At 39.5% G+C, this 21,854-nt stretch overlaps 1 protein-coding gene across 4 annotated transcripts in view; it reads left to right on the forward strand.

Moving 5' to 3' along the window:
- LOC109384499 (cytochrome c oxidase subunit 6B1-like) overlaps positions 1 to 7,257 on the forward strand; it is a 57,812-nt gene extending 50,555 nt beyond the window's left edge. The window contains exons 1-2 of one of the 4 annotated variants that reach the window (XM_019645906.1): positions 178 to 1,491; positions 5,556 to 7,243. In XM_019645906.1, coding sequence (XP_019501451.1) covers positions 5,677 to 6,021 — 345 coding nt within the window. In that variant the 5' untranslated portion in view covers positions 178 to 1,491; positions 5,556 to 5,676 and the 3' untranslated portion in view covers positions 6,022 to 7,243. Of the gene's footprint in view, positions 1 to 177; positions 1,492 to 4,889 lie in introns of those variants that run through there. The other 3 variants (XM_019645909.1, XM_019645907.1, XM_019645908.1) reach the window with 3 other exon arrangements.
- Positions 7,258 to 21,854: the final 14,597 nt, after the last annotated feature.

A 21,854-nucleotide genomic window follows, 5' to 3' on the forward strand; every position in this document is an offset into this window, starting at 1 on the left:
CAACTTGTCTGTTCCCCTTCCCTGATTCCCCAATGCTGTTTCCCTCCACCAATTCCACAAGAAAATAATATATATATATATATATATATATATATATATATATATATATTAGTGGAAATAGGATAACATTTGTTTCTACACATGTATTTATGTAACTCTGCTCCATAAATGTCTTTTAACATATGATAGTCCAAAGTTGCTGTGTTTGGCTGGTTTAAAGGATTTGATTGATTAATTTTGCTTGTGTGAATGTGAGCAGGCAAGGCACACACCTCACTCATTTTTCTGCAAACCACAGCTTGAGGAAACTGGCTGTTTGATCATAAGGAAGGAGGTATGCATGCAGTTAAGAACTTGGCTCTGAAGTCAGGGCCGTCCGGGTTGAGTCCTGCTGTAAGATTTACTGGCCATGTGACCTTGAGCAATGAAATAATGTTTTTACAGTCCTTACCACAGTGTTTGGCTCACAATAAGAACTCAACAGTTGGTAGCAATAATTATTAACATTCGATTTGCCACAAATAGTAATATTATCATTGTCCTGCCCTAGTACTGTCATTAAGTCATGACTAAGGCATCACCGTGGATTTGTACACTGTGTGCAAGAAAAGTAACCAACAAAGACCAGCCCTATGAGGTCATCGGGGAAGACCTCATTCTCTTCATTGGACAGATAAAAAAAAAAAACAAAACACCCACACTTAACACAGGGAAGAGACCTGCTCCCAGTCACGTAGCTAGTAAGAGCAGAGCCAAGACTTAAACCAGAACTTCTGATGCCAGTTCTCTTTCCACTACACTGCATGGCCTCTGGGCATTAGCATTTCCAGGCTTTATAGTCATCCAAGTTTGTAAAATCAAATAGGAGTTAGGATTACAGATATGCACACTGGGACTAACTGTTCCCCTCTCTCCATTCATAGGCGCTTGGGATTGTGGGCCCCTGGGGCATTCCACCCAGGCTGCAGAGCACATGGATGTGGCTACTCTCCCCAGACTGCCCCCTGCCATGGGGACAGACTGGCTCCTAGGGAGAGCAAAGTGTTCTTTTATAGAGTATCTGCTATATCCCTCAGGACTGGACTGGGAATGCTAGCTGCCCCCCTGAACTCCAAAAGCCAAAGATGCTTGTAGATGTGTCCCTTGAAAACTGAATACACTTACCACTTGAGCAAACATCTGGGTGTGCTAAGGCTCTGAAGTGTGGTTCTCAGTGCAAACTGCCAAAGCAGATAATACATAAAGTACTCCAAGAGTCATAGACAGTCCAAGCTCAATAAACCGAGGCCTTATTTTAATCTGAACTGTTTATTTTATAGAAAAGGAAATCCGGGCATAGAAACATCCTTAAGATATTTGTCATCACTACAGGGAGCCATTTTTGACATAAGCCATCTTTAGTGACTACAATATCTCCTCAAATGGGATGATTGGATGGAAGTCAGTCTGGGGACTTTGTGTAATAGGAGCCCTAAGAGAGGCCATATAGAGGTAAGGACAATTCTAGAGCTGTTTCAAGAATGGTGCTCAACACTGTTTGTTTTCGGGTACAGAGAAATGAGCTGGAGGGCTGAGACATTCGTTAGGATCTGTGAGTTAAGCCTAAAGGCCAGACCTGGGAAGTAGCCATCAGCCAACCAGTTGCAGGAGAATGAACACTGCCCCAGGCACCTGCCCTGTCTAGCCTGGTGCCCCTCCCTAGATGTGAGGGAAATGTTCAAGTGACTAAACTGGATTGATCAGTTCCTGGAGGTTTTGATGGCTTCAAAATCCTATAGGATTCTGATGTCTCAGAATCTCATAAGGGTTTGCTGAGACCTGCACCAGGACTTCTCCAATCAGAGAGACAGAGGACAGATCTAATGTCCTCTGTGCTTCACAGAGTCTCATCTTCTAGACCGCCACTTTCAGGGCTAAATCAGGGACAAGCAACTCCCGACAGTATGATAGGGCCATGCCAGAGGTCTAAAGGGGTCTGTCCCCAGCAGATGACCATTCACAGATAACTGAGTGCTGAGAGTGGATCCAAAGGAAAATTACCACATCTTGTGAGCATATTACATTCCCTCCTATTTAAGGCAGGACACAGCATTATTTTTTTTTTTTAATTCTCAGGCCTCCGTTATCTTCCTTGGTATCTAGTACATGGAAGATACTGAATAAACAGGTAAATGAATGAATGAAATGAATGAAGAAAAAAAATTAAAGAGAGTATCTGAGTTAATGAGTAAATGAATGAACTATCTAGGTAGGGAATAATTTTGGAAACACACAAGAAATTCTAAAATCTGGATAATGCACACATAAATTCGCATGAATTTTATGTGGGGGAAGGAACTTCATCTATTTATGTAATTCCTATCAACATAGCATTTCCTCTTTTGTGCTTTACTCTCCTGAACTTTGTAAAACAAGAAACCTTTAAATTAACTATTTTGTCCTCTGAACATTTGAGCAGAATTAAAATAACTTTTTCGTCTTATTTCTTTCATTTCTCTAGCCAATTAAACATGTGTTCCCAATCCAGAGCCCAGCTGAGCTATTTTTCACTTCAACTCTCTCAGTATCTTCTTGTCTGTTGCTACTACCTGGTCTTGTTGCCACACTATTCTTTACCACCCTGGTAAGGAAAAGGTGACCTGGAAACAGACAGCCAAGCAAGGAAGTGGGATGGGCGCTCTGGAGGCAGACAGCCCTGGGCTTCAGTGTCCTGCGTCTACCACCTAACAGGGTGGCTTTAGATGAGTTCCCAACCTCTGGGCAATAATGCAACTTACACTGTGAAGATGATTATAAGTAATCACACAGGAAAGTACTTTGCATCATGTCTACTACACAATGAATGCTCAATACATTTGAATTATTATTCAAACTATTATTATAGTGTAGTTATGTTATATTTATGACAGTATATTGGATTACATATCATATTGTGTCATATCTCATATTATATACAGCAGTAGTGTACTGGCTGTGGCCTTGTAAACCAGTGCCTGTTGGTGTGTTCATCAACGTCACACCCTCCATGGAGCTCTCCTCTAATTAGTTTCTTTTTTTTTTTTTAAGCCACATTCTTTTTTTTTTTTTTTTTAACTTAAAAAAAATTTTTTTTATTTGGGAACAGATTTTCCAGGACCCATCAACTCCAGGTCGAGTAGTTGTTTCAATCTAGTTGTGGAGGGTGCAGCTCAGCGGCCCATGTGCGGATCGAACTGACAAACATGGTGTTGTGATCTAAGCAACTGAGCTAGCCGGCCGCCCCCTCTAATTAGTTTCTTAACTTCTTCCCCAGACTCAGACCACCCTTTATCTTTTATGTACATCCTGAAAGTAGAACCCTGGGCTCTTCAGGGAGTAAAGTATAGTTGTTCTTCCTCTGAAACAACAATGACTGCCCCTGTGGCTGGACCATCCTGGCCTTCCCCAAAGCATCCTCCTCCTTCAGGAGAAGCCGCTGGAGCTGAGTCCTGACAAGAGTGCTATGTTTGAGGAAGGAAATCCATTTCAAATCTCTGTTGACTTGACTCTCACCCTTCTTCTCCAGCATTCCAAACTCCCACACACATCCACAAGCTGTGGTTTTTAAAGTTCGTTTGAACTGTGAAAGTTTAAGGTTATGAGAGCTCAAGGATAGGGTGAACGCCGACCCTGACACCTTCTTTTACTCCCTGCCCTCAAGCGGTCAAGGCCAGCTCAGCGTCAGTGAAATGCCAGGGTTTTCTAGTACGTAGCCTTATCCTTTCTAGGAAGGGATTTGGAGCTGAAGAAAATAGGTACATTGACTAGCACCACACTATGCTTAATGCAGTGGCAAACATCATTGCTTACCTTCTCCTTTTTACATCTTCTTTAGGTTATAGGCTCCTTGTTTCTAGGGCATGGCAACATGCTCAAGGAAGAGGAACTCTTCCTCAGGCCTGAGAGAATGAAGCTTAATTGGCTTAAACGAAGCATGGCAAGCCCATTCCCCTTTCCACATGATTAACTTGGGAGTAGGCACATGACCCGGTTCCGACCAATGAAACCAACGGGGCAATGTGTTGATGGGTTCTTTTCAGATTTTTGTTTCCTGTTGTGGATGAAAAGGGGGGTCTAGGAAAGTACCCTCACAGGATGATCTGACCATACATTCCTTACTGGGCAGGTCACGGTGGGTAGTCACTCCCTGAGCATGTAACTTCTTTAGTAAAAGGCATCTTTGCCTTAAACCAGCCCTGTCCACTGTTCTTGTGCATCTAGGTTAACACACCTTTGAAATTCCAGAATAATCCTGTTTTTCAGACTCCCTCATGGGAGCACATAATCTTGTTAACTATCCTGTAATCCAATCCCCTCCTTGCTTTCTCCTACCTTCATTTAATCTTCCTTATTTCCCTTCTTAATTCTAAATGCGTAAAAGAAACTGCTAAGTGTCATTCTAGGAAGCATTTTTCTCAGTCTGTTGAGATCTTGCTTTCAGGTGTATCCTCCGCTTGGCTCAAATACATTTTTATAAAAATTCTTGACAGGTTTGGAAGTTCTTATACAGATACTGTTACGAAGAAAAACAAGTTCCTTCCTGCCTGACTTGAATTGTGTGAGAACATAGTACTTGGAACTACAGCAACCATTTTGTGATCATGAGGCAACAAGCCAAAGGACAAAGGATAAAATAGTTAACAAGACAGAGCATGGGATTTTTGATAATATCACTGGATTGGTGAACAAATCTGGAAACATTTTCTTCTAGATCAGCGGTTCTCAACCGTCCTAATGCTGCAACCCCTTAATACAGTTCCTCATGTTGTGGTGACCCCTAACCATAAAATTATTTTCGTTGCTACTCTATAACTGTAATTTTGCTACTGTTATGAATCGTCATGTAAATATCTTTTTGTTTTCCAATGGTCTTAGGCGACCCCTGTGAAAGGGTTATTTGACCTCCAAAGGGGTCGTGACCCACAGGTTGAGAACCGCTGTAGACTTTCATGATTTGTGAGATAGAGTTTTCTATTGTTTTAGACATTTTTTCTTTCCTGTTACTTGCAGCCAAACACATGTGATGAAACATTCTCCAACTTGAAGTAGATAAATTACAACACGTGTCTGTGGATTCTATCTTATTGATTTTTGTATTCTTAGCATTGAATGTGATCCTGGTACTTAGTAAGACTCCAGTAAATGCCTCTTGAAAAAGGTGTTTAACTGATGCAAACTTCTGTAGTTGCTGAATCATGAAGATCAAGATCCAATTTTAGGTTCTATTAAATACTTGCTTCCCTCACTGCCAGGGACATTGTCATTTCTGTCTGTTCCTACCTTTACAGGGGCCAAAGAATGATTTAGAAGACTGTAAAAAATGACTGCTATTATGGCTACTGCTAAGAAATCTCTCCTAAGAATTCTCAGCAATTCCCATCAGCCACATTTATACCTATTTCTCTGGTGATCAATGTTTCTGAACTTAAATCAGCATGCATAATCAATAGAATATTTAAATTGGTTTTGCCTTAGAAAATCTAGGACATGTGTTTTATACCTTTAGTAAGCATTTATTTAATGCTTATATCTCTTAGCTGCCAGGCACACTGTAATGCATTGAGGATGAAGAGATGAACAACCACACAGCACCTATCCTTGAAAAGCTTACAGTGAGGAACCGGACGCTAGCTTCCCCAAGAATGAGGAATCAGCAACATGACAGAAGATATCAAGACTAAAATCAAGAATTACCAGACTGCCACTTTTGACAGTCACTTCCCCAACCAGAAGCAGACCAGGAACTGTTGGCAGAACTACTTGGACTTCCATCACTGTGAGAAGGCAATGACTGCTAAAGGGGGTGATGTCTCTGTGTGCAAATGTTACTGGCATGTGTACAAATCCCTCTGCCCCACATCCTGGGTGTTGGCCTGGGATGATCGCAGAGCAGAAGGCACATTTCCTGGAAGATGTAAACTGGCACCACCTCACCTCTCCTCTGTCCTCCATCCTTCTTCCAGGAAGGTAGGTAAAGGGGGACCTGGATACATCCCACCCTGAGATCCTGAATCATGGCTTAACTAACAATATATACTTATCTAAAAAAGTGAAGAAAAAAACCCAAAAACTTACAGTGACAAAACAGGATGTTACAACCTAAATAGAGGTATTTGCAGATACAATATCAAGCCCTCTTTGCATATCACTGCGTATACATATCACCCTGAATGCTACCACTAAGTTAATTAGGAAAACCAAGTCCCTAGGCACATGTCTTTAACAAAATGTTGTCCATGAAGATTTCTAAATTTGGTCCTCCCCAGCTGACTTTATTTTGAGAGGTGACTTTCTGCTGTCATCACCCAAGGTCCTCCACATTTACTCCATATTCTTGTCCACTCTGCACAAGGGTCATTCCTTGCCTGGAGTGCACTCCTTTCATGGTCCACCCAGAACAGTAATTTCACGGGGAAAGCAAGTGGGTGAAGATTTGGGGGGTGACTTTTCTAGGTGGCTGGTGAGTAGTGTTTCAATTCCCTACAAATCAGCAAATATAAAGAAAATACAAATTAGATCCCGTTTTCTTTCTTAGCTGATCATGACTTCCGAGCAAGGCCAGAGCTCTTATGCTCAGCATCTCTGGTCCATCAGCCTCAAGGGCACCTTTCAGTTCCACATGGACCATAAGCACAAAGATACCAAAAGTATAGATATTACTTTTCCCATTGGTCTGCCTTTTGTAGAAATTTCCAGGAACTGTTATTTTTCCATCCCTCTTTCCTAACATATGAGCTTTCCTGCCCTCCCTTACACATTTTTCTCTCGAAGCCCAGTCGTCAAGCCTTTAGGTCTGCTGCTGATTGTCCCAGATGTATTGTTTCTTCTTGGAGAGACATTGATTCCAGAGCCTGACTGGGAATGAATCTCACCTCCACTTAGTAGCTGTAGGATTCAAGTTACTCTTACTCAGTTATTACATCTATAAATGGGGATTTACCACGTTTCCTTCCAGAGTTAACATCATGGGCTTCCAATTTGCTAGCTTGGATCACTGACCCTTGCTAGCTGACTTCCTACTGTAATTGATCACCATCCAGACACGTGGTTGTGGCACCTCAAGCAGAACCATCTACATACATCTGGGTTTATGCACTCTGTAGAAGACATCAAACTATGAACTTATTATTTGTGCCTTTTTTCTGTATATATGTTAAACTTTAATAAAATATTTACTTTAAGATTTTGCATTTATGTTAAATCCACTTAGCTATACAGGATCTACTTTCTCACTCTGGTTTCTTTTTCTCTGTTTCTCGCTAACTCAAAAGGATCACACATGTACACATAGTTATTTTAGAAAAACAATACAAAACATAACAGCAAAAGAATAAAAATTTATAGCTGTCCATTCCCAGTCCCAATACCCAAGAGCAACCACTGCTGATATTTTCAAAGGTGTGTATCATTTTTTAAAAATCATCTTAATACTGTTTTGCAACCTTTTAATGTCACCTAACTGTAAATTTCAGGCAATTATTTTTAAAGGCTGTGTTGTATTTCATGTAATGGGTGTAGTACGACTATTTAATCAATCTCTACTGTTAGAGATACAAATGGTTCCAGTATTTAGCAGCGTTGCTATGAACAGCTTTGGGTCTAAATCACTGAGCTGCACTGGGCTTTCATTCAATTCACATTTCAATAATTCATACACCACTCTTTCCAACCCATTTTAGGTTTCCTGGTCTGTGAAGGAATTCAGAATTGCTTTATTATGTACTACATCTTTGGGACTTTCCTTCTGAAAGAATTACATTTCACTGAAACAAATAATGGGCTTGATGCAGATGTTTTTCAAAGCATGATGGGAAGGAACGAGGCACTTTGGGTCACACATCCCATGTACCGAAGTAGGCAGGAACAGGAGGTCTCACAGTCTCACACTCTGACGTGCTTGGGGCTGATGCTTCTCAGAAGGCCTTTCCAATTCACAGTGGTATTTGCCTCTTGAGTGGCATTTGCAGTGTTTCTATGGTGGTGCTAATGACTACAAATAGCTAATGGCTGTGAAAAGCTAATTGTCGTGCAAGGTGTTTCACCTCTTCCCCAGATTGCCAGGAGAGCTCACAGTCATGGTTAAACAGAGATCTCATTAGCGTCTCTGACAGTCCTCAAGGGGCATCCTCCTCATAGCCTGGCATATAATCAAGCCTTCTCAGCACACTCAGAGCCAAGAGACTTTATGCCCGGCAAGCAACAGAAAACAGGGAGGCAAAGATTTAGGGAGCACTTCCCATGAGGAAACAAAGGAAGTGGGATGTGTGTGTTGTGCTTCAATTGGAGAACTGAAGAAATGGGAAGGACACGATCTTTGCAGGCTGGCCTCCCCAAATAATAACAACATGGTAGGTAGAGTGTGCCAGGCACCAGCCTGAGTGCCTCTTGCTCTTTTAATCATCCCCACTTTTCAGAGGAGTACACTGAGGCTCAGAGACAATTTCCCCCAAACCCTTTAGCAACTTACAGATCTGGAGCAGAACTCTTGGCCTTTTTACTCCAGAGCCCAGATTCCTAACCACTGCATAATACTGCATAATAGTTCTTCTTGAAAACTAGTGAACCAGCTTCAGGCCGTGCTGGAGAGAGTATGTAAGAGTGTGTGTGTGTGTGTGTGTGTGTGTGTGTGTGTGTGTGTGTGTGCACACGGTGTCCACATGTATGTGTCTGTGTGCATTAGGAGAGAAAGAATTTGAACACTAAATTCAGTTCATCATATTCCATGATTACCTCCTGAAAGATTGGCTAGTTAATAAACAAACCAACAGCAAGCTCACGTTAACTGATGAATGTTTCTTCCTATAAGCTAAGGTGTTGTGTTCCCTCTCCTTCCACTGAAGTCCTGAACTCTAGGCTATCCATTAAAAAACCCTATTCTGTTGATTACCTATTAGTTCCTTGTCCTTCGACCTAAGTTAGACAATTGATCCAATAAGGCCAACTTAGGTACCGCAATGCTTGTTTGAATTCATGGTGCTGCTAGGTTTGCAAACCCCTTTTCTACTTCTCTTATGGACTCATTAACATTATTAGCTGGAGATCTGAGTTTCAATTCCGCCTTCTCCCTACCCCCATTTAAAAAAATATATCTGTCAACATCCACCTCCTCTTCCCAGGAAGTATAGCAATTTAATGCTTTGTGCTGGTCATTTCACATGTAAAACTGTTTTCAATTCTATACAACTTTTTCAAAAAGAAATTAAATCGACAGCAATAGGGATTGATAGAGAAGCCATGCCTGGAATTGCAATGAGGACTGTTTGAGTTCTTCCTACACACTTTGAGAAAACAAAGAGAGGCCACTCAGTCTGGCGGAGGAAACACAGGACCAAGGAAAATGCTGAGAGACAAAACACTGCCATGTCATGGGAGAAGTTGCCTGGGAAACACAGCCATTCAGAGGGATGAAGGACTGGCCTCACCTGCCATCCTTCTGTCCTTTCTCCTGCCTCATTAGTTTAACGGAGATAGCAGTTGCCTTCATTGACTTGACTATTAACTGGGCTAAGAACTGACACTGAAGTTAATGTTCAACTTGCAACCAAGTCAATTCCATACTAAGATCTGGTGTGAGCCCCAAAAAATGACACCAATAGAGGAATCCATATTATCCTCAACGCCTCTGGAAGCCACATGTTCCGACTGCCACTGACAGACTATTCGTGACATAATTATTCCAAGCAGATGATTTAGAGCAGGAAGAGAGCTGGATGCAAAAAATATAATCAGAAAATTAAGAAAGTGAAGGAGAAGTCTTGGAAGTGGCAAGAAAATGGTCTCTGAAGAGTTAGTCCTCTCTGATTCTAACAGGTTTCAGCTCGGGTTGCGCACAGAACAGCCCCTGTCATTCTTGTTTGTGGTCATGGGCTGAAGGAAAATGAGGACAGACTACTTCCCGTACTGCTGAGCTGACAATTGCCACCAGCCATCACCTCCTGATAGAAAGGACAGGACTATCACAGGAGAAGGTCCTCTCTTGCTTGTGCTGGGAAAATGGAAAGCCTTCCTCCATCAGCTGAGCTTCCAGCCAGCTTAGGAGCAAATGTTTGCAAACGACTTCAGTAAGCTGGATACATCCTCATCGTTTCTTTTTGCTGGAGTTTGGGACAAGGCCAAACACATTCATGATTCCCGGAAGAACATCCCCCTCCCACTGTGTAACTGAGAACCATTTAGGAAAGAACTAATGGGAATCTCCTCCCCAAAATCTGTTCTCCTGAATTTCTTTTCTTGGTGAAAGGCTCTACTCACCATCATTTGCCTAACCCAGAAACTCAGCAAACATCTTCAACACCTCCCTTTCCTTCTCCAGAGCTTTCAGTTTCCCAGGCCAGGAGTTCCTACCTCCTTTATATTCCATTCTCACATGTCCTGCCCTGGCTCAGGATGCCACACTTTCTTGCTTGAATTACTCACTACAGGCAGTTGCCCAAAGGTCTCCCTGCCCCCAGGCTTGACACCCTCTATGCTATAGCATATATGTTTTTTAAATTCAACTCTGATGTCACTTCACTGGTAAAAATATCTGGCAATTCTCCGAAGCTTTAAGGATAAAATTCAAACTCTTTAGCTTAGCATAAGCAAAATGTAAAGAGCAGACATTTTACTCAACTTGTTTTGGCAGGGTGTAAAGACCCTGAACCATGAACCAAGGTAAATTCTAGCACTACTCTCTTATGGAGGTAAGAGAATGAGAAAGGGCCACTTAGGTGCAAGCTAAGTGCTTAGACATTATGAGTTAGGTTCTTCAAAGTCGGAACTAGGGTGAGAAGTTTCTACCCCAGTATGGTTACCAAAGAAAATGTAGGATGACCAGATAAATTCAAATTCTGAAAAATAATGAATATTATTGTTGAGTTTAGGTATGTTCTATACATATTTGTTTACCTAAAGTTCAAATTTAACTGGGCATCCTGCATTTTTATTTGCTAAATCTGACGACCTTATACCACAGCACTAGGTGTGGGATGGAAGATAAGGGTGAGGGGAGCTTTCCAAGACAGTCAATAGGAGAAATCGAAGGTCCAATATAAGGAAAGGGACTATCAGTTGCATATAGTAGATTGAATATACAGGGTTGCCTCAATTCTATTTAGAAAAATCTCAAAAAGATAGTTCAGGAAAAAGAAAACCCATAAGTTATAAAGAAAATGGGACTAGGACTATATAGTAAATGATAGTACTTCAAAAAAATTGGGAGATACAAAATAATATACAAGTAGTAACACAGCATGAGAAAGTTTGTTGAGGGAGAAACTGATTAAGGTGCAAAAATTTGTAAAGGCTCCGGAATTAGGGGCACGGGAGCCTCAGAAGACATTGGGGTGGGAAGGGATTAGTCTGTATGAGAAGCTGGTGGTCACCAGGTACCTTCCCTGCCCCGAGCTCAGAGGAATTGAGAGGTTTACTAGAGAGTATGAACATGAGGGGCTCCAGAGTTCAGCACATCAGGCACAGAAAAGAGTGGAATACCATGCTGAAAACAAGATTAACTGTAAGTCTCCATATAATATGGTGAGCTCTGCACTCCCTTCTTTCTCCTGCTAGGTTTTCAGATTGCTGAAACCCTAGCTTAAGGAAAAACACCCACTGATATTTTCAAGCAATTTACCAGGAAAAGTACTGGATGGCTAACTGATCACCTTATAATGCTGCCCACCCATCAATCAGCCCTGCCCATGCACAGATCCATCTCTTTAGCTTCCCATATGAGGCCATGTACATGCATCCAGGGATGGCTGATATTGAAGGAAAACCTCTTAAAATGGGAGAGAGAGCAGGAAACAAAAATAGAAAAAGACAAAAGGTACTTGGAGAAAAGAAAGAGCCTACAAGAGAATTGTAACTATTATTCTCAGAAAAATAAGACAACATTTTGCATCAATGAAACAATAATGGGATGCTATTAAAAAGAATTAAAAGCAAGAAATAACAAATAGAAAATCAAAATATGGTCACAGAAAGAAAGTATGTAGTAAAATGATAAAAAGACAAAGTTAAAAAAACCCAGAAAGTAGAACAAATCATCAAACAGGTGGGTCATAGGCGAGAAGACCTAAAATTAGGGAAGTGGTTCAGAAGATTAAACATCTATCCAGTGGAAACTCCAAAAAGAAAGAAGGGAGAAAATAGAGAGAAGGAAATTATTGAAGAAACAAGAACATTAATCTCCATTTTTAAAGGGCCTATTAAGCACTTTAAAAATTAATTTTTTAAATGTAAAGTCAATTAAAAAGAACACTAACAAAACTTATCATGGTACATCATCATTGATACCAGGAAACAAAAAGAGGATCCTATAAAATTCTGATGCCAGTAAGGGGAGAAAAAGATCACACATAAAATATCAAGAATCAGAAATGGCATCTAACTCCAGCCACACGAAAAGCTAGAAATAATTGGAAAATGCCTTCCGAATTCCGAGGGAACATTACTTCCAGCCAAAGGCTCTTATCTCCTGCCAAAGTATCAATCAAATCATCTGCTATGGTAGAATAAAGACATGTTTAAATATGCAAGGTCACAACAGAATCAGATCAGGAATGCACACAGGGGCCATCTTGGGCCAAAGCAAGACAAACTAAAACACCAGCTGGTGTTCAGGACTTCGGAAACCCTGTCTAAAAATTGTGGGGTGTGATAACACTGGGCTGCTTTGAGCACTATGGCTACTCCTTTGCTCACATTGCTTCTTGCCCCTCAAAGTCCCCACTCCAACCACATCATTCATTGGTGGACACCTGAAGAGCTCAAGCATGCCCTGCCTCATGAACTCATGACCTACCCTTGTGATAGAAACAACTTTCAGTTCAGTGCTCTGTGCCCTTACCTTCACAGGCAGAACCGTTTTAACACTTTCTTCCACTTAACCCTATATTTGCTGGCTTTCCTATGTAAACTGTCAGTCCCTGGGGTGCATTCATTTCAGTTTCTCTGGCACTAAGTAGTGGTTCATAGTAAACACTCCAGTATTTGGTGAATGGATGACTGTATTTGGTGGATGGATAGCCTTCAGGAAAAAATACCATTACCCAATTAGTAGCCCTGGGAAGAGAAGGTTCTCCATATTTAATCTGGTGCTAAGAAAAAGGACAGTTTTATCCTAAATCTCCCCAAAGAGACAAAATGCCTATATTTTCCATTCATTCATTCAACATTTATTGAGTACTGCACTGTAGCCTATATGGAATATTAGATAACAGATTCTACCATTTAATGCCTTTAATTTTAATTGAGAAGAAAAGTGTGGTATTAAATCAATAATAGAAGAGCTATGTAACAATATAAGAGACGTTACAATGTAGGATAAAACCAAGTATCAAAGTAGAATTCCAAACAGTGAGTCCAGAATGGGAAGACCATGGTGGGTTGGAATAATCAGAGGAGGCTTCATGGAAGAGGTGTGACAGCTGATCTTTGACAGAGAAAATTCAGATTAGTAGAGAGAAGTGGAGCATCCTAGCTGGGGAACAAAGAGGATAAAACTGAGAATAATGCAAATTGGATGGAGAAGAGAGAGGGTGTCAAGCATGATGGGTGGTGAAATTGGACTAATAGAGACACATTGTTATAGATTAGATGTTTATGTACCCTCAAAATTCATGTATTGAAGACCTAATACCCAAAGTGGTAGCATTAGGAGGTAGGGCACTGAGAGATGATTGGGTCATGAGGACAGAGCCATCATTAATTAGCTAGTACACTTTTAAGAGACCACAGAGATACCCTTTGCCCTTTTGCCATGTGCAGACACAGGGGAAAGATGCCCGTCTATGATCCAGGAAGCCCTTGCCAAGCACCATATCTGCTGGTGCCATGATCCTGGACTTCCCAGCCTCCAGAACTCTGAGAAGTAAATGTCTGTTGTTTATAAGCTACTCAGTCTATAGTATAACATTTTGTTATAGCAGCCCAAGCTGACTACGAAACAGTATTAGAGACCCCAGAATGCCACATCAAGAGGAATAGGTTTTATAATGAGGAGCCATATGTAAAGCCTCCCCCGAACTGCAATTCCTCCATAATTATAACCGCACACAATGAGCAACTTCCTCTTCCATATGCCCATGACCTCCTACACACTTTTCCAATAACATACCTATCGCAATTAATGATGACTATCTGTTTATAGCTGTCTTCCCCAGGAGACTGTGAGATCTTGACAGCCAAAGCTGTCATTCTTATTAGTTCTGCACTGCTAAGCACAGGACCATGAGCTTTAATGGAGGCTCATGATGTATTTGCTGAAGAAATAGAGTGGGAGGATGGTGGGGCTGAGGCAGATTCAGTGCACAGAGAGATGTATGATGCCCTGTCTGCCCCATCTCCTTCTGCTGCCACCTCCCATGTCACTGGTACTCCTCCCTACAACCTAGTGCGATGAAAACTACCCTTTGGAGAAACGCAGATGTTCAGTGCATCTAACAAACTCAAAACGTCAGCCCAGAATTAGAACCCGAAGTAACCCCACAAGTCTCTGTGCCCCATGCTATTTTTCACAGACAGCATTGCTTCTGACTCTGAGGAGGATTGCCCTGTCCTGCCTCAGTGAGATCAACTCCTCAAATCCTGCAAAACAGCTTCAAAAGGCAAGTGTGCCTCCTGCTGAGAAGAGAGGGTGTTCCCCTTTACATAAATTTATATGCCTTCTCACTAGTTCAGGCTTTAGTCTCAACGCCTAGTTTGGAGAACTCGACTGCTAATTTAACATTGGTTAATTCCCAATCCCTCACCAAGACCATTTTACATTAGCAGACAAGTATCTGCCTTATCCAAAGCAGTTTGCTCTGCTCTGCTAAGAGCTCTGCCCACTCCTGGGAAACGACAGGAGCTACATCAAAATCCATGTCATGCTGGGAGGGTTGACCAGATGAGCTCTCCACATCTCTAATTTCTATAATTACCACTTGGGGGATATGATGTACATTGAGCTTCATTCCTAGAAGCTATACCACAAACGTCTTTTCAAAACCCCTTAAAGATTACTATATTACCTTGTTTTCCCTTTAGTAATAAACACTCAGCTTCTAGCAGTTACAACTTTGTGAGTTCCATCCAGAAATGGTACCACATCCAAATGTAATTAAAATGAAGGAACTCTGTTTTGTTTTTGCCCTTGCCCCCAACTCACAATCACTCTCTACTTATTCCCTTATGAATCAAGGAACAGCTGGTTTACTAGTTCATTTTCCTTTCTTTTATCTCATGCTCAAGCTGGGAAAGATTACACCTTGTAATCTTTTTCTAAAGTACTTCTCTGGGTTCATTCTTTCAATAATTTACTAAGCAGTTACTTTTGGGCAAAAAAAAAAAAGTTTTTCTTAGACACAATAGAAAATCAGATATGGTTTTTGCCCATGAGGGAAGGCAGACATAAATGGAGAGTTAGAATATAATGTGCTAAGTGCACTGTAGAAGCGTCTACACTGTGCTGGGGGAACCCAGTTGCCAGACTAGGTACATCCAGGGACGTTAGAGAAGCCTTTCCAAAGGAAATAACATTTAATATGGGTCTTGGGATGAGGGATTGCGGGGGAGGAATAGACCTTCGAGGCCATGCAAATAGTTCATGCATTTGTACAAAGGTATCAAAGACTTCGCTAGGTATATCTAAAGAAAGTACAGTGATAATGAGCTAATGGGAAAATGATGTTACCCATTGACATGTCTAATTAGGAATAAAATGTCCTTCCCTTAGATTTTTGGTCTTTCAATCAGCTGGCTCCTCTCAGAACAAAGGATATAATGCCTTGGTTATATGTTGTGTAGTTGGCATTCGTAAGTATTGCTATTTCTACGGCAAATATCAGTTTATGCTACTTGTCCAAGTATAATTGGTAATGGTGCCCCTTTCATTCTCAAATGTCTCTGTTGTTTGGACAATAAATAATACGACATCTTCACTGGTTTGAAAAATCTATAAAATATATCTGACCATGAGAATACGGCTCTCTCTTGGTAGATCTGATCATCTTCATAGAACAAGAATGGCCTCAGAGCCTCTGAGAATAAAACATCTTTTTGTCTAGATAGGTCACTTGTAGGAAATGGGATAGATTAAATGAATGCCAAAATCTTTCCCAAGTACACAATTCTGCAATCAGATGTTTCTTTCCCAATTCTTTTGAACTAATAAACAAAAACGTACAAACTTTGCCTCTTCTCTTAGTTTGTACCTTGTTCCATTTCTCACAGGCCAACAAAATATCTAGTGTTAATAGGAAATGCAGTTGGTTACCCACTGGAAAAATAAGAAGTCTTTTGCATTTCTTTTCCCAATAGGCTTTGTACCAAACAAAATGATTTCTATTTGAGACTAAGTCAAATGTATTTCTTTTTCCCTCCAGCTAGAAATATAGGTGGAATATATTGAGGATTCAAGAACAAACATCATAGAAAATCAGAGTCCCCATTATTGCACCATTACCACAGGGATTAGAAGGCTCTGATTCTAATATTTGACTCAACAATTCATAAACACTTACTGTGCCAGGCCTTATGCTAAGATATGGGATATACAATGAAAAATAAGCTTCCCCCGCTTACTCTTGAATCAATCAGGAAAGGCTAAGTTATGCTGCAGTAACAAACAACCCTGAAATCTCAGATAATGAAAGTTTATTTCTCACTCAGACCTTGTGTCAACTTTAAGTCAGATAAAAACTCTGCTCTACATAATTCTCATTCAGGTACCTAGGCTAAAGATGCAACACTATCTGGAATACTGTCAGTTCCTATAAGAGAGGGAAAAGAGAATGTGATGAAGCACAAAGCTTCCAACAGGAAGCTATCATCCACTCACATTTCATTGGCCAAAGCAAATCATATTCAAAATATCTAAATTTAGGAGGGAGGAGAATGACAATCTCCTGCTTCAAAGAAGAAAGAGATGAAATAATTGTGAACAGGTTTAATGACTATGATAGCCAAGACAGAAATTACTTTTTGGAAAGGAAGATAGACAAAGGACTCAGCCACACACTGTCCTAAGTTCACTAACAGTTTTGTATAAAAATCTGCTTGAGCTCAGAACTTTATGAATATACAATCAAAATTCTCTCTGGTGGAAATTCTTATGATAAAATTCTCTGAGATTTAAGGAGTCAATAGCAAGAAAGGACTAGGAATTTAATATGAATGTATATGCTTTAGATAGCATCAATATTAGCACTGAAAATAATAGAATTTCAAATATGTGCGGTATTAGACATCTGGATCCCTTTGGCATGAGACTTACAGTTCTAGCATCATCATCAACTGAATGTAGATTTCTCCTTCCTAATTCCATCTTCCTTCCTAATACAAAAATGGATAAATGAAAGGTTTAAAAATATTAATGAATGAGGCTGAGCTTAATAAAAAGAATAAGAGGGCTGGCCAAGCAGCTCAGTTGGTTAAGAGCTCACTCAAGAGTGCAAGCTCTGGGCTGGCTGAGTGGCGCTTTGGTTAAGAGCTGGCTTGGGATGCCAGCTCTGAGCAGTAGGGTCCTTGTTTGGATCCCACATGAGGGTCAGTGACGCTGTGTCCTCTACAGCTAAGATGGTGAACAACAGCTCAACCTGGAGCTGGGCTCTCGTGAATCACTGGCAATGGTGTAGGTTGCAGTGAGGCTGCAGTGGGCTGCTGTAAAGCTATGTGAGTGGCTGGCAGCTGGCGTGAACTGCCAAGAGCCACTGTACAGTAGCCGGTGACCAATCTGCCTCACCCGGGAAAAGCGCAATGATAATACCAACATGGGCCAGGGAAGCGACGTACTCCACAACTAGACTGAAGAAGGACAGCAACTTGTCTGTTGTTCCCCTTCACCAATTCCCCAACAAAATCTTTTTAAAAAAAAAGAGTGTGATCTCTGAGCAACAGGGTCACTGGTTTGATTCCCACATGGGCCCGAGCTGAGCTGCCTATGAGCTGCCAACGGGTGTCAGGATGTCCCAGCTAATTAAAAAAAAAAAAAAAAGAACCTTCTTAGATTCTAAGAAAACAGTATATCTGCAGAATGAGCACAAAAGCTAATGCTGGGACAGTACAAGGTGACATTAAATTAGGATATGGGCCCTATTGGAAAGAGACTAGAGTTCTAATATACATACAAGGATAGGAGACATGGTCTAGGGCCCAAGTAGAGTATGAAGCATGCACCAAAACTCTGCAAAAAGTGAAATAGTTATTCCCTTCGTAAAGGGAAGATTAGAAAAGCTCTATAATCTGGTTTAGAGACGTGCTCTTGACCTTGGGGTTAGGCAAAAAGTTTTCTATTAAATGTAAAAAATCCACATTTGCATAATATACAAGGGTGATATCCTAATTTAGACTGCCCACGTGGTATGGAAATCATAAGCAAATAAATCAATGTGTGGATTGGTCCTGGCATAATAAGGCTCAGCACAGAGTCCTGATTGAAGACTATTTCATTTGGAAGAAGATATTTTCAACTCAGTTCATATTGATTTTCTAAGGGAAAGAGAAGGAAATGCTGATGATAAGCTCAACATAAAACTTAGAAAACACATGATGGAAAAAAAAACCTACTTAGCATATGGCATAATCAATGAAAAAACAAAGAGGAATTGGTACTCTCCCACAAAAAATTGAGGTAATAAGCTCTAAGAAATTATAAAATAATCATGCTCCTAAGATAACAACAAAGTTAAAAGGAAAAAAAAAAACAATGAAAGAGGACACTATAAAAAGAGACAAAGCAGATTTGAAAAGAACCAAATAGAACGTATGAAAATAGTAATAATATGAAAAACTCAGAAATTAAAAACTGAATGGACAAATTGAGAAGAAACAGAAAGTGGTAGATTAAAATTTAAAGTATCAGTAATTGCATTAAATATAAATGGACAAAATATTATAATTATAAAAGGCTAAAATTATTATATTAGATTTTAAAATATCTCAACCTGATTATCTGATGCATATTGAACATGAAGACAGAGTTTGAAAGTAAAAGAAAAATATATACATGCAAGCACCAATGAAAAGAAGTCTAATGTAGCATTACTATTATCAGAGTAAATACACTCTAAAGCAAGAAATATTATCAAAGAGAAAATGGACATTTTATAATCATAAAGGGGTCAATCAATTCTTTGTAAAAATTTAAATGTTTGTGCATTTGTTAACATAATTTTAAAATATATATAGCACAAAAGTAACAGAATTCACCTCATGGCCATTAGGATTGTTATTTTAAAAAAAAAAAGGAAAGAATAAGTGTTGGCAAGGATGTGGAGAAATTGGAACTCTTGTGCACTGTTGGTGGGAATGTAAAATAGTACAGCTACTGTGAAAAACAGCACAATGGTTCCTCAAAAAAATAAAGATAAAATTACCATATAATTTAGCAATTCCTCTTCTGGGTGTGTACTCAAAAGAATTGAAAGCAGCATCTCAAAATGATATTTGTACACACATGGTCATTGTAGCAATATTCACAATAGCTAAAATGTAGAAGCAACTTAAGTGTCCATCGATAGATGAATGGATAAACAAAATATGGTATGTACATACAATGGGAAAAGGAAATTGACACATGCTACAGCATAAATGAAGCTTGAAGACATGTTACATGAAATAAGTCATTCACAAGATGACAAATATTATATGATTCCATTTACATGAGATACTAAGAGTAGTCAAATCCAGAGAGACAGAAAGTAGAATGATGGTGGCTGGGGGCAGGTGAAAATTGGGAGTTATTTTCTAATAGGTATAAGAGTTTCAGTTTTGCAAGACAAAAGGAGTTCTGGAGATTGGTTGCACAACAATATGAATGCACTTTACAGTATTGAACTGCACATTTTAAAGTGATTCAGGAGGCAAATTTATGTTATGTATATTTTACTACAATGAAATTTAAATTTTTTGTAATAAATAACATAATTAAATGAAGAAATAGACAACTCTACAGTGAAATCTCTCTTGTATTAACTATCCATTGCTGCATAACAAATTGCCCCAAGATTTAGCTGCTTGAAATAATAAATATTTATCATCTGAGTTTTAGTAGATCGTGAATCTAGGTGTGTCTCAGTTGGGTCCTCTGACTTAAGATCTCTCATAGGGCAATTTTATCTGAAGATTCTGCTGGGCAACGATCTACTGCCAACCTGGTCATTGGCAGGATTCAGTTCCTCACAGGCTGTTGGACTTAGGGTCTCAGTCTCTCTGTGGTTGTTAACCAAAAGACTTTTTTAGTTCCTTGCCACAAGGACCCCTCCATAGGGCAGCTCAAAACACAGCAACTGACTTCTATCAGAGCGAGCAAGCAAGAAAGCAGAAGAGGGTTACATTAGTCTTTTGTAATCTAATCTTGGAAATGACATCCTACCATTTTTGCCATATTATGTTCATTAGAAGTGAGTCACGAGGTCCTGTCCACAGTTGGAGAGAGAGGATTACAGAAGAGTGTAAATACTAGGAGATAAGGATCATTGACAGCCATCTTAGAAACTGCCTGCAACATTTCTCAATAAGTGACAGAACAGACAGAAATTAGTTAAGAATAGAGAGACATGAAAATAAGACTAAAAAACTTGAGCATCTATAAAATACTGTACACAAAAACTGCAGAATGTATTATTTTCAAACGCATGTGGACTATTTACCAAATTTAACCTTACGCTTGGCTATGAAGCCAGTGTTGATGGATTTTAACAATTGAAAAACAGAGTATATTTTCTTACAACAGTGGAAGTGAGCTAGAAGCCAATACCAAAAGATAACTTGAATATCCTGAAATGTTTTGGAATTAAGTAATATGCATCTGAATATTGCTTAGGTTAAAGAAAAACAATTCAGTGAATTTTAGGAAACACATTAACTGAATTATGATGAAAATATGATATATCAAAACTTATGGGATGTAGCTGAAACTGGGCTGTGATAAAATATGATAGACAAAGATAAAAATCTTAAAAACAGGCACAAAATGTAATTAACCTTAAAATATTTGTATACTAAACATTGGCAACAATACAGTCCAAGAAATAAATAATAAATAGTTAATAATATCTGAAAATTTGATAGGAAATAACTGTCACCCCAGAATTTAAGGAAATAGAAAATTACCTTCAAGGAATAACAGCTAAGTTACTATTCAAAGGTAGAAGTGGGACTTCTTGTTCTAATAATACATTTATTTGCCTTGGTATCTGGACTAACCTTTCTAATGTTGAGAACTAGAATAAATGATAAAATATAGAAAACACTTTCTGAAAATTATCCAAGAGGAAAAAGGATATTTTATCAGTACCAAATCTAAGGTGAGGACACAGAAATACAAAAACAAAGAAGTTGCGTCTGCCTTGAGGGCATTTATTAAATCTGATAAACTTGAGTCTAAGTATTCATGGGGTCATATGCATAAAATGTGCATAGATAGGGATAGAAGATAAAGCCCAGACTTTCCCAACATAAGGAGTCTAATAGGTAACCTCCAAACAGCTACACTGTCACTATAAGTGCAGGCAAGTAATCTGCCTCATGTGGATTTGCAGCCCAAATCAATCAGATAATCTAAAAAGATCACAAACCATTAGCCTTTTTCTATTATTATTAGTTTCAGGTGTACTAAACAACATAGTGATTAGATATTTACACACTTTACAAAGTGATAATCTCAACAAGTCTACTACCCCCCTGACATCATACATAGCTGTTATAATACCATTGACTATATTCCCTATGCTGCACTTTACATTATATGACTATATATATTATATATATGTATATATATTAATATAACTGGCATTCAATATTATTTTATATTAGCTTCAGGTATACAACATAGTGGTTAGGCATTTATATAATTTCTGAAGTGATCCCCTGGA

Source organism: Hipposideros armiger, unplaced genomic scaffold (assembly GCF_001890085.2).
Source record: "Hipposideros armiger isolate ML-2016 unplaced genomic scaffold, ASM189008v1 scaffold_95, whole genome shotgun sequence".
NCBI lineage: Eukaryota > Metazoa > Chordata > Mammalia > Chiroptera > Hipposideridae > Hipposideros > Hipposideros armiger.